The 13,835-nt window shown below is 44.1% G+C and overlaps 1 protein-coding gene across 1 annotated transcript in view; it reads left to right on the top strand.

Moving 5' to 3' along the window:
* The window catches only part of LOC126465605 (protein TFG-like), a 64,905-nt gene that overhangs the window by 22,363 nt on the left and 28,707 nt on the right, over positions 1–13,835 (top strand). Inside the window, exons 3-4 of the mRNA XM_050096317.1 lie at positions 6,745–6,987; positions 12,916–13,059. Coding sequence (XP_049952274.1) covers positions 6,745–6,987; positions 12,916–13,059 — 387 coding nt within the window. The remainder of the gene's footprint in view (positions 1–6,744; positions 6,988–12,915; positions 13,060–13,835) is intronic.

Raw genomic sequence — 13,835 nt, forward strand, 5'->3', positions numbered from 1 at the left:
CCCTGCTCGCCGGACTGTAGGATCTTCCAGAAAGAACGGAAGATAGTGGAATATAAAACCCTGGACCGCCTGACCTACTCTGAGGCTAGGCGGAAATATGAGAGGCTCCATCCTGTGCCAATGACGTCAACATACGCCGCTGCTGCAACGACGGTTCTTCCATCTCCTGTGTCGTCCCGCACGGTTGGTTCTATGATTGGTCAGAATCCATCAGCCCCCTTGATTGTGGGGGGCACTTCACACCCTGTTGCTCCTGCTCCATCTTCTTCAGGAGCAACACCCTCCCAACCATCGTGGACATCAGCTCCACCTTCCCAGCCGGAGAAGCGTAAGATTTCTTTGGCTACTTCGCCAGGAAGGGATCCCTTGGGGACCTCCCTTTGCAAGTTCCGACCAGTGGAAAAGCGGACACCCGCAAGTGGCTGAAACAACCACCAGTCCCTGGTCGTAGAGCCTCACGGTCGTTGTCCGTCCCTGAGACTGACCCAGTGAAGCCCATGAAGCCTGAACCACCGAAGGCACAGCGCGACAAGCAGAAAAAGAAGAAAGTCCCCAAGACCAACGACATTGCAGTGGCACCCGTCCCACCGCTTCCTACAAGCTCTGTGTCTGAGGACGAGGTGGAGATTCTGGTGTCCGCTGAGGACCTCGATCTCGCCGGTCCCTCAGACGCCATGGATAGTGCTAGCACCGGTGCTCAATTGGAGGCAGCAGGTGACCCAGCGGCATAATCTGCCTTCCAAGTCCCGTCACGCCTTTCTCAGACATGGACAGTACCATCCTCTAGTGGATCTGCAGCGGTTTCTTCCACCATCTAGCTGAGCTCCGACAACTTATCAGCCTTCACCCTTTCTTCTGCATTGCTATTCAGGAAACTTGGTTTCCAGCAATGCGAACCCCCGCCCTCCGTGGCTATCGGGGTTATTATAAGAACCGGGCAGCTTATGAAAGGGTGTCTGGTGGCATCTGCATATATGTCCTTAACTCTCTTCACAGCGAGTCTGTACCTCTACAAACAGCTTTAGAGGCTGTCGCTGTTCGGGTGTGGACGCCACAGGCTGTTACCGGCTGCAGTCTTTATCTTCCACCGGATGGTGCTGTCGCGCAGCATGTCCTGGCTACTCTGATGGCCCAATTGCCGCCACCTTTCTTGTTACTGGGCGACTTCAACGCCCATAACCCTCTGTGGGGTGGGTCAGTGGCGACAGGTCGAGGCGCCACCATTGAGCATTTATTGGCACAGCTCGATCTTTCGCTTTTAAATGATGGTTCCTTCACACACTTCAGCGTGGTGCATGGCACATACTCTGCCATCGACCTTTCGATCTGCAGCCCTAGCCTCTTACTGTCTGTCCAATGGAGACCTGTGTGGTAGTGACCACTTTCCGATCTTTCTGTCACTGCCACAGCGTCAGTCTTCTATGCGCCCTTGCAGGTGGGCTATGAATAAGGCTGACTGGGACTTGTTTTCCTCCCCTGCCGCTATTGAGCCTCTCTCTAGTGATGACATTGATGCGGTGGTTCAATCGGTCACCACCGGCATCGTTACTGCTGCCGAATCTGCCATTCCCCGTTCTTCTGGGTCCCCTCGGCGGCGGACTGTGCTTTGGTGGCCGGCGGTCGCTCCAGCATCACAAGCGACATCCCTGCGCTGAACACCTCATCACCTTCAAATGGCTGCGTGCGCGGGCCCGCCGCCTTATCCCCCAAAGCAAGCAGGAGTGCTGGGAGCGGTATGTGTCCCCCATTGGCCTCCATGTCTCTCCATCGCAGGTCTGGGCCAAGATCCGACGCCTCTATGGCTATCGGACCTCTGTCAGCGTCCCAGCGCTCTCACTGAATGGAGCAGTTTGTACGGACTCCGACGAAATTGCCGACAGCTTGGCAGAGCATTTTGCTATGAGTTCCGCTTCTGCGAATTACGCCCTGGCCTTCCGCTCCATTCAAGAGCAAATGGAACGTCGGAGCCTTTCGTTTTGCACCTACCATCGAGAATTGTACAATGTTCCATTCAGTGAGTGGGAATTTCGCAGTGCCCTAGCCGCTTGCCCTGATACCGCTCCTGGGCCAGATGGCATCCACGGTCAGATGCTGAAACACCTTTCAGTGGACTGCCAGTGACGGCTCCTCAACCTTTACAACCGTATTTGGGTTGAGGGTGAGTTTCCGTCGCAATGGCAGGAAAGTATTGTTATCCCCATTCTGAAACCAGGCAAGAATCCTTTGGAGGTGGACAGCTACCGGCCCATTAGCCTCACCAACATTCTTTGCAAGTTGCTTGAACGGATGGTGAGCCGGTGCTTGAAATGGGTACTGGAGTCTTGGGGCCTTCTGGTTCCATCTCAGGGTGGGTTCCGTAGAGGCCGCTCCGCCGCCGTCAATCTGGTGAGCCTGGAGTCGGCCATCCGTACTGTCTTTGCCTGCCGTCAGCACCAGGTCGCTGTCTTTTTCGACATGCGGAAGACGTACGATACGACATGGCGTCATCACATCCTTTCTACACTTCATGGATGGGGTCTTTGTGGCCCTCTGCCGATCTTTATCAGAAATTTTCTGTCGTATCATACCTTCCGCGTGCAAGTCGCGGCCTTCCATTGTTCCTCCCGAGTCCAGGTGAATGGTGTGCCACAGGGATCTGTTTTAAGTGTCTGCCTGTTTTTAATTGCCATTAACGGGCTCGCTGCGGCAGTGGGGACATCTGTCTCAGCGTCCCTGTATGCTGACGACTTCTGCCTTTACTACAGCTCTATTGGCATTGCAGCTACTGAACTTCAGCTACAGGGCGCTATCCGTAAGGCGCAGTCTTGGGCTGTAGCGCATGGCTTTCAGTTTTCGGCTGCCAAGACCTGCGTTATGCATTTCTGCCGGCGACACACTGTTCACCCGGAGCCGCGTCTTTATCTTGATGGCGAACTTCTTGCTGTGGTTGAGACACACAGGTTTTTGGGTGTAGTTTTTGATGCCCGGTTGACTTGGCTGCCTCATATTCGGCAGATTAAACAGATGTGTTGGTGGCATCTAAATGCTCTGCGATGCCTGAGCCACACCAAGTGGGGCGCCGACCGATCTACTCTCCTATGGCTCTACCAGGCGTTAATCCAGTCCCGCCTGGATTATGGGAGTTTGGCTTATGGCTCAGCATCCCCATCTGCATTGCGGGTGCTGGACCCAATCCTCCACAGCTGAATACGCCTTGCCACTGGTGCTTTCCGGACCAGCCCTGTGGACAGCGTACTTGTGGAGGCTGGTGTCCCTCCACTGCGGTTACGACGCCAACAATTACTGACTTCTTATGCTGCCCATGTTTTTAGCTTGCTCGGCCATCCAAATTATCGACTCCTGTTCCCGCAGACAGTCGTCCGTCTCCCAGAACGTCGGCCCAGTTCTGGATGTACGATCGCAGTCCGCGTCCGAGAGCTTCTCTCCGGGCTAGGGGTTTTCCCTGTTCCACCTCCTTTCTGGGCGCCTCTGCATATGCCGCCGTGGTGTGTGCCTCGCTCTTGCCTTCAGCTCGAATTGGCACAGGGCCCGAAGGACTCAGTCCCCCAGAGGCCTTCTGCCGCCGCTTTTATTCCATCTTAGCCATGTATCAGGGCTCTGGCGTTGTCTACACTGACCGTTCGATGGTTGATGGTTGTGTCGGTTATGCGCTAACTCTAGGGGACCATTGTGAACAACGTTCATTGCCGACTGGCTGCAGCGTTTACACTGCTGAGCTGGTCGCCATCTTTCGAGCCATAGAGTATATCCGCTCCTGCTCAGGTGAGTCCTTCGTCATCTGTATCTTCATCATCACGACTCCCTGAGCGGTTTACGAGCTCTCGACCAGTGTTTCCCTCGTTATCGTCTGGTGATGGCTATCCAGGTGTCCCTGCATACTCTTGCCCGTTGCGACAGATCTGTGGTCTTTGTTTGGACCCCAGGCCATGTTGGGATACCCGGCAATGAAACTGTTGACCGCCTGGCGAAAGAGGCCACCAGTAAACCACCTCTGGAGATTGGCCTCCCGGCAACTGATTTGCGGGCACTATTACACCACAAAGTTTTCGATTTATGGGACACTGAATGGCGCAACCTGCCCGTGCCAAACAAACTCCGTCGTATCAAGGAGACGACGACTGTTTGGCGGTCATCCATGCGAGCCAACCGCAGGGACTCAGTCGTCCTTTGTCGGCTCTGTATTGGCCACACCCGACTGACGCACAGTTATTTGCTGTGTCGTGAGGATCCACGTCTTTGTCGTTGTGGGGCGTCCTTGACGGTAGTCCATATTCTGTTGGAGTGCACCCTTTTAACTGTGCTCAGGCAGACTTTCGCGCTGCCTGATACACTCCTTGCGCTTTTAACTGACGACTCTGCCATAACGGACTTAGTTTTGCGTTTTATTCGGGCAGGGGGATTTTATCGCTTAATGTAAGTGTGTGTGTTTTTGTGTTGATTCTGGCCTATGGCCTACGATTTTAGTCTGATTTTTTAATGTGTTTCTCGGTGGTTGGCTTTTCCTTTTTTGTTTCTATGGTCGGCCAACCACCGTCACACTCTGTGTGATTTTAGTTCGTCTTGTCTGGTCTTTGTCTAAATTTCTCTTGTTCTGTGTCGTCTGTCTTCTCGTCAGTTGATCGTTTTTATTCTCTTTGGGTGTTTTTAGTATTTGGAAAAAAGGGACCGATGACCGTAGTAGTCTGGTCCCTTTAATCCCCACAACCTACCAACCAACCAAATGCCCCATGTTACTCTTTCCAGTGGTTTGGTTTTCTTTGTGACATCAGGTATGTGTGATATTTGAAATGTTAAAGTCTGTCTTTTGAGTGATTGTTTCAGAATTTTTTAAACTGCTGGAGATACTCTTTAGCCAGGGGAACCTGTTGTCTGGTTTTATCCTTAAAAATACCTACTTTTCCTTCCCAGGACAACAGGTATTTGACCATGTGCGGCCTGAGATCCACGCCCTATACTTTCATGAATCAGCTGTACCAATCTTCCCTTCCCAGTCCTGATTAGGTGTAGGCCATGCCTAGTGAAACCCCATGTGTTGATAGTCCCAATGGGCAACAGAGAAACATGAGCAAAGTTGGCTGCCCTCAGAACCATCCCTAACGCCACATTGATCCACCTCACAGCTCCATCAAGGTGTGGTCGATCATGATGCCGGAACAGCTCAACAGTGTATACGTTGGTGCCATGAGTCACGGAATCTGTGTTGTCCAGGTCACCACCTACGTCATACGCCCCATCCCTGTCCAAACTGTTTCCTGCGCCACCCACTATCACTACATGGTCCTCTTTTGTAAAGTCCTTACATAAAGACCCTAAGTCCTCTATCACATGACTTAGCCCTGCATTTGGCTTGAAGATACTGGTGGCCTGGTATTCTGCCCCTAAACTTTCCTGCAACTGAGGGCCTAACACCTCGTCTATGGCTACTACCTAGCAGCAGCACTTTCTTCTTGCAAACACTTTGTACACTCCTAGGCTTCTTGGCCTCGGTTTAAGTGTGCTGCATGTTTCCTGCTCCTCGTTCTACCCGAGGCTCTTCTCCTCTTAACTCTGGTAGTGGCAGATACCTGTTTTTGGTGTTGATAAGACTGTCAGATTGTGTTTTCTTTCTTCCTATCCTCTTACCAGCTGCCAGTTCCCAACCACCCTCCTCCCCCCCTATCTCCCTTGATCCTTATCAGTTCCTTCCTTGCTTCCTCCAACTGTGCCTGAAGGGCACAGATTTTCCTTTCCTGTTCCCCAATCAAAATGTTCCTACTGCATACTCTGCAGTTCCAGGAGAGAGCCTCTTCTGTTCTCCCAACATTCTCCCCACTGCATCCCCCTAGTGAAAATATTTCTTACAAGACTGGCAAGAAATCCCTGTACTATCTACCCTATAACAGCTCCCACGTTTCTCACTCATGGTCAGTTTCAAAAGAATAATTAGTGCTTTAAATTTGCCACGGACGTGAGATTGGCTGTGTGTAAACAAAAAATGACACAAAGGACATTGCGTTTAGAGAATTTACACTATCAAGTGTCTTTGGTCAGATTTTTAAACATTTATAACTCAGAAAATTTAGGCGTAGATCGCATCTATCTAACTAGTAAACAATACTAAATGTGTTAGTTAAAAAAGATTTAGAAACATTTAATTAAACTTTTATTGTGACAATACACACTGATGAAACTAGTAGCTGTCTTCTTTAAACAAATTTTGCACTATCAAGAAAACTTGAATAGAATTTTTTGTGTTTGTCACGCAAAATTTCCGGTTATGTCGCGATTATCAGGACTTCAGATAACACGAAGTTTTTCAAGAACAAGCTCTGCCGGGATGCTAATATTCAGTTATGTGACAAGAACAGACGCTACAGCAAGTATATGAAACAAAGAAAATTTAAATTTGACACTATTTCCTCTTAAATAAGTTCTTTTAGCGGACGAAGAAAATACCTGTGATCTCAGTGGGCGGCCATCTTGTACTGTGCACACACAATGGAATAGTCAGTTATGGTTATTATACTTGTATCAGTCATTGGAAAATAATGTAGCTGTTGATATTTTCTATACTGTTTATTTTATTTTTATAATTTGTAACTGCTAATACGTGCTTAATATTGGTATGTGTATTCTGTATTTCAGACATGAACAATATTTTGTCACTGACTGTTTGCCAGTTCTGGCTGGTAACTAAGGTGAGTCTTATCCATATTTCTTAGTGGATTCAAATATATTTTAATAGCACCTTTAATTTGTTCACAGATGGTGATCTAGTAACAATCTTCGACAGTTCAGATCTCGCTTTTGCAGTACAGTATAGCCGGATCCTGAAACTACAAGTGTTAGTAGGTGGTGAGGCAACATTACGCACTAAAGGCTTACCTCCATCTCAGGTATCAACAGTGAGAAAAGAACTGCAGGAGATTCGTGACCGGGTGAATTACCTGCTGGACACAATTGAGCCCCGTACAGTTGAAGTCACTTCATCCACAAGTGACTCACGAAGTTAGTACCAAATTTTGATATTATAATAACATATGTTAATGATTTTGTGTTTCTATACAACTTTATCAAAGTGAACAGCTCAGTGTTGTGCCACTTTAATGAGTTGCAGATGTCATTTTTGAAAGAAAACCTATTTCTCAATCTCTTCGTCTCAGGAAACAACTATGTACAGTTTAACCCAGCTCTCTTCTCTTTGTTGGTTTCAGTTATCGAACAATCCACAAACAATTTGCGAAGTTGGACATCTATAAACAGTGCATCAATTTGCTTAATAATAAAAAATGACCAAGTGGCTGTTAAAAACAATAAAAGTTACTTGACTTTGGTCTCATTGATGTAAAATTTATCTTTGGCCGGTTGTTTCGTTCGGTGACCTCACCTCCTATGCAGGGAATGGGTCATTGATTTTATATATATGTATGGTGAAATGTAACAATGAAGCAGGGACTGAGATTTCTGTCCAGATTTTTAATGACTGTCAGTTTCTTTCACTTAACATAAGTCAAAACGGTTTGCATAATGCAAAGAAAACATTTACAAACACCAAAGTTCAGTACAGCTCATCATGACTGCTTGCATCTTTTTCCGTCTCAGCTGTACAACACCAGATTCCAGAGTCCAACCAACTACACCATCATGCAATTAACGCTAAGTCAGGACTGCTTGTTACACACACTAATTAACAAGTGCATTGATTCATAAAGTCACAGTTCAGAGATATTTGAATGCATCAGTCTTTTATGCTACAAAGATGTGTGTACAGTATTGATATGACTGAAATTATTTTCAAAGAGATTTACATGTATTTAACATTTCTTTAATAAAAGCAATGATTGTAGGAAACAATACATGCTATATTTATGGTGTATCAAGAAGATAAATACTTTAGCATTTGATTTATTGTAATCTACAATACTTTGCCAAAAAAATGAGGTGTGTTTAGCACTTCCATTACAACAGCCACCTCTTGCTTTATTTTTATTACATTATTATTATTATTATTATTATTATTATTTTTATTTTAATACACTGCTCCCTTGCAGACACACAAATGACGCACAACATTTTTAAGGGGAAAGATGGACTGTTCTGAAACTATCGTATGAATGACGTCCCTCCTTCACAGTCATCCCCAATCATTTCAAAATTAATAGTTTCTTTCAAGTGTAGCCTTTGGCTGAGACCATTGTATGGGCAAATGATAGAGTGAGAACTCATTATGTATGTCTGATAGTAGAATCGACACCACTGAATATTCATCTGCAAATTATATACTGTTTATTTAATGTATGCCATAATGTGCTGAGTTTAAACTGCCCCAATTTAACTAATTAGCTGGGTATTAGCATGTTCCATAGATTATAATTGCAGTTTCTATGATGTGGAATGAGCAAGTTTTATAATTATAGTATTCTTTCTCAGTGAAAAATATGTCAACATATTTGTGACTAACACTGCTGTTACAATTTATATTTTGTGGTGTACAGCATGGTATGTATGCTTAAACTGCTGTGGGCCAGTTAAATTGTCATGCTCTGCCACTCCACAGGTGCTGAGGACATGTTTAATTGCCATCCCTGGATTCTCCTGAAATGCTGTTAATGTGTTACGTATCAGGTTCAGCCGCTCTCTCATGTCTGCTGACTAGTTACTTCCATATCTCAGTGAATAAAAAAGTTTTGATTATTTATCACACAACATATGTACATCTTTGCATGCTATCATTTGCGAAAAACCTTGTTTCAATATTGTGAACGATTTGTTAAAAACCATACGATTCACGATGGGCAGGGACGGAAATCGGAGCATTGCACATGACCATCCTTTGGATATAAAAATCAATAACTCAAGAACAAAATGAGGTATCGTTCTGCTCTAAATTTTAAATAAAATTTTGATCTCTTATCTACATTTCATACACTGCAATTATATAAGCTAAAATCAGCCATACCCGAAGTTTATGCAGTGCAAACTCTTTAAAATTTTGTGCAAGGTTTTATTTAATTTGATGCAGTGTGTTAACTGTGACACAACATGAAAAGAAATTCACTTCTTTATCGAGCAAAGGTATCCAACTGTAACATGCACAAGAATCAAATTTTTTCATGTAGTAGTTTCCTTAAAATTGAATGACAAGCATGTCATGTTACAGTATGTCATAGCACTTGTACAGAAAGCAAATGGCAGTTATGGGTGAAGGCGAGTGAAAGGGGAGCAATGGTGGAGAAGGGAGTTTCAGCGTTGTAGCCTATCATTGATGATATAAAATATGTGCATTGAGCAAGGAGGAAAGGGGAATAAGAAAAATTTGGAGAAGGAATTAAAGTACAGGAAGAAGAACTACAGGGTTATTACAAATGATTGAAGCGATTTCACAGCTCTACAATAACTTTATTATTTGAGATATTTTCACAATGCTTTGCACACACACACAAAAACTCAAAAAGTTTTTTTAGGCATCCACAAATGTTCGATATGTGCCCCTTTAGTGATTCGGGAGACATCAAGCCGATAATCAAGTTCCTCCCACACTCGGCGCAGCATGTCCCCATCAATTTCGAAAGCATCGTTGATGCGAGCTCGCAGTTCTGGCACGTTTCTTGGTAGAGGAGGTTTAAACACTGAATCTTTCACATAACCCCACAGAAAGAAATCGCATGGGGTTAAGTCGGGAGAGCGTGGAGGCCATGACATGAGTTGCTGATCATGATTTCCACCACGACCGATCCATCGGTTTTCCAAACTCCTGTTTAAGAAATGCCGAACATCATGATGGAAGTGCAGTGGAGCACCATCCTGTTGAAAGATGAAGTCGGCGCTGTCGGTCTCCAATTGTGGCATGAGCCAATTTTCCAGCATGTCCAGATACACGTGTCCTGTAACGTTTTTTTTGCAGAAGAAAAAGGGGCCGTAAACTTTAAACCGTGAGATTGCACAAAACAAGTTAACTTTTGTTGAATTGCGAATTTGCTGCGCGAATGCGTGAGGATTCTCTACCGTCCAGATTTGCACATTGTGTCTGTTCACTTCACCATTAAGGAAAAATGTTGTTTCATCACTGAAAACAAGTTTCGCACTGAACGCATCCTCTTCCATGAGCTGTTGCAACCGCGCCGAAAATTCAAAGCATTTGACTTTGTCATTGGGTGTCAGGGCTTGTAGCAATTGTAAACGGTAAGGCTTCTGCTTTAGCCTTTTCCGTAAGATTTTCCAAACCGTCGGCTGTGGTATGTTTAGCTCCCTGCTTGCTTTATTTGTCGACTTCCGCGGGCTAGGCGTGAAACTTGCCCACACGCGTTCAACTGTTTCTTCGCTCACTGAAGGCCGACCCGTTGATTTCCTCTTGCAGAGGCATCCAGAAGCTTTAAACTGCGCATACCATCGCCGAATGGAGTTAGCAGTTGGTGGATCTTTGTTGAACTTCGTTCTGAAGTGTCGTTGCACTGTTATGACTGACTGATGTGAGTGCATTTCAAGCACGACATACGCTTTCTTGGCTCCTGTCGCCATTTTGTCTCACTGCGCTCTCGAGCGCTCTGGTGGCAGAAACCTGAAGTGCGGCTTCAGCCGAACAAAACTTTATGATTTTTTTCTATGTATCTGTAGTGTGTCGTGACCATATGTCAATGAATGGAGCTACAGTGAATTTATGAAATCGCTTAAATCATTTGTAATAGCCCTGTAAAAACTTTGAGGTTTGCCGAAGACATTGTAATTCTGTCAGAGATAGCAAAGAATTTGGAACAGCAGTTGAATGGAATGGACAGAGTCTTGAAAGGAGGATATAAGGTGAGTGTAAACAAAAGCAAAACAATGGTAATGGAATGTAATGGAATTAAATTAGGTGACTTTGAGGGAATTGGATTATTAAATGAGACACTTAACATAGTATATGAGCTTTGCTATTGTGGTAGTAAAATAACTGGAATATAAAATGTAGAATGACAATAATATTAAAAGCATTTCTGAAGAAGAGAAATTTAGCATCGAATGTAAATTCAAGTGTTTTGAAACAGTTTCTGAAGGTACTTGATTTGCGTGTAGCCTTGTATGGAAGTGAAACGTGAGCAGTAGGCAGTTCATACAAGAAAAGAATAGAAACCTTTGAAGTGTGATGCTACAGGAGAATGCCAAAAATTAGTGGAAGGTGTGTGTGTGTGTGTGTGTGTGTGTGTGTGTGTGTGTGTGTGTGGGCACGCGCACACTCCCTTCAGACCAGTCTTCAGACTGAAGACCACAGCAACCATCACACTAACCGTAAAAAACACCCATGTACCATAACATGACCTCACTATTGGCACTACGCCTGATAGCAGATGGCATTCTTCTGGCATTTACCAAACCGCCCTCCCATTGGATTACCAGAGGGCACTTGTTTCCAATCATCTACTGTTCAGTGGCATCACTCTTGACAGCACCTCAAGCATTGTTTAGCAGTAACTACAGAGATCTGTGGCTTGTGAGGAGCCACTCTACCATTGTACCCTGTTCCTTTTAACTCCTTATATTCAATTGTTGTGCTAGCTAGACGGTTGGTAGGGCTTTGGAACTTGTGACTGGTTGTTCAGTTGATTTCATGCATATTTTTTACAGCTATCCTCTGCAAAGGTTGGTGAGCCCTGTCAGCAAGTGAGGTATGCCAGATCTTGGTTCAGTTGTGGTCGTTTCTCTGCATTTCCACATCACAATCACATCACCAACAGTTGACTTGGGCAGCTTTAGAATGGTTGAAATGTCTCTGATGAATTTGTTATTCCGGTGACACGCAATGACTGGTCAACGTTCAAAGCCACTGAATTGTCCTGACTGACCCATTCTGCTGATACTGTTTCTTTAATGACAACACAGTACTACCTGCCTCCTGTTATACTGACAGGTCTGCTGTTCATGACATCTAGTGATCAGTTCCACAGTACAAATTGGTGTTCCTATACTTTGATCAGATAGTGTATCTCAATTCAGGTAATTAATTACACATAGAATATGATGGTTTAATTAACATCAGTTGGTTAAAACAGTGGCAAATTTCAAAATACTTTGCCTTGACAAAATATGTGTACAGATTTTTACCCTCCTAATCAACCAGTCATTTGATGTACTTAAAAACAACATGCGTTTGATTTTTGTTTTCATAGGAATTGTTGTTTTTGTCTGTGGTTAGGTCTTCTTTCCCCAGATCAACCTTGATGTGCAGAACATGTGAGAGTATCAGCAGTGTGACTGGAATGACAGGTAATGATTGGTCTGGCAGTACAGCTGTGTGTCACATCATTTTTGCTTTGAGTAATCATGTGGTGGAAACACTGATGGAAGGCACATTGGAGTGATTTAAGCAATGTTTTGTTGGTGTGGATTTTGATAAACCCACTGCATAGTTTTTTGTTGTTCAAACTCAGTATCACGTCAGACATCGAATGAAGTTGTAGTCTGGCAGGTGTGGACAGAACTGTCAAAGAAAATAAGAATATCCATTGGAAATAGGGATATGGGTACCTACGAAATCCAGCTAAATTAAAATATAGAAATGAACAAGTGTATACATCTCAAGATACTAAAGAAAGTTAAAATTTATCTTTTTCCAGGCTTAATTAAGTTTTGTTGTTAGGTACCATTGCATAAGCAGCAGAGGCAGGATCAGCTGCAACAGTTTGTAGTACAAATGACTCCTTACCAGCAATGTAAACAGTGTTTCTGTAATTTAATTTTGTACTACTGATTTGAACTGTTACGCAAACTAGCCTGAATTGTCTTCCTTTCCATCCTCCTGCTTCAGTTGTTATCCTTGCAAACAATGATATAGGCCAAAATCTGTGATGAGTACAGTTTTTCTGCTGCTCTATTTCAAAAATTATTTTCTTATTGCTGAACTGCTAAAAATAACAATGCAGTCTTCTCATTATTACAATAATGCTCATACGTCTTTTTCAGCTGGTCAGCATGAGATGAACAATCCCAACCCGAATATCAGTTCGCGAGAGTTTGACCCTCTGCAACAGGCACATCAGAAAGCTGCTGAGAGTGGCCAGGTTGTCAAGGATGAGGTTTCGCAACAGCCACACCCTCCAGTAGACGGTAACTACTTCATTCTCAATATATAGTAATGTTAGTACACCCGCGTCATTATTCAGTATTTTGGGTGCCTGCATGTATAGGAGGGGAAGAATCTCAACTTATACCTTGATATTTATTAGTAAATTATTAAATAAATTTATTTCACTTTATATAGCTAAATTATTCTCATAAAACTCAGTTCAGTGTAACACACTGGTCTTCAAGCCTTAACTGAAAGGATAAAAAACAGTACAGCTGGATCAGTTCTCGTATTTTAATAGGCGATTGCTTCTCTCTCTGTCATCATAACACTGATTTCAAGCACCATGAGGAGAAGGCTACCACTGAGAAAGGATCCTGCAGTGATGCCAGTAAATTATTATGGTAGGTGTCAGTAAAATTACCTGTAAAACTTCAGCATACTAGATAACCCTTTGTTACAAAATTGGTATTCAGTAAATGCAGAGAATGGTCACATGATAGCAATTTTCAGAAAGATAATACTAAATCTAGATTTGATATGATTGGATGGATAAAAGATAAAAGAAATGTACACACCAAGCAGCAGCAGGAAGAAACACGTATAAAGATTAGAGAAATATCTAAACTTTCGGAGCCAGTGGCTGCCTCTTCTGGCAGAAGGGTTGAAGGGGAAGAAGGAGGGACAACGGAAAAGGACTGATGATGTTTAAGAAATTGGAAATGTTCAGAAAAAGTGGCCCAGAACCTCTGGTCATGGGAGGCTTACCGAACAGGGTGACAAGAACCTCACCAGTCCTTTTCCTTTATCCCTCTTC

This window comes from Schistocerca serialis, chromosome 1, assembly GCF_023864345.2.
Source record: "Schistocerca serialis cubense isolate TAMUIC-IGC-003099 chromosome 1, iqSchSeri2.2, whole genome shotgun sequence".
In the NCBI taxonomy this organism is placed as follows: domain Eukaryota; kingdom Metazoa; phylum Arthropoda; class Insecta; order Orthoptera; family Acrididae; genus Schistocerca; species Schistocerca serialis.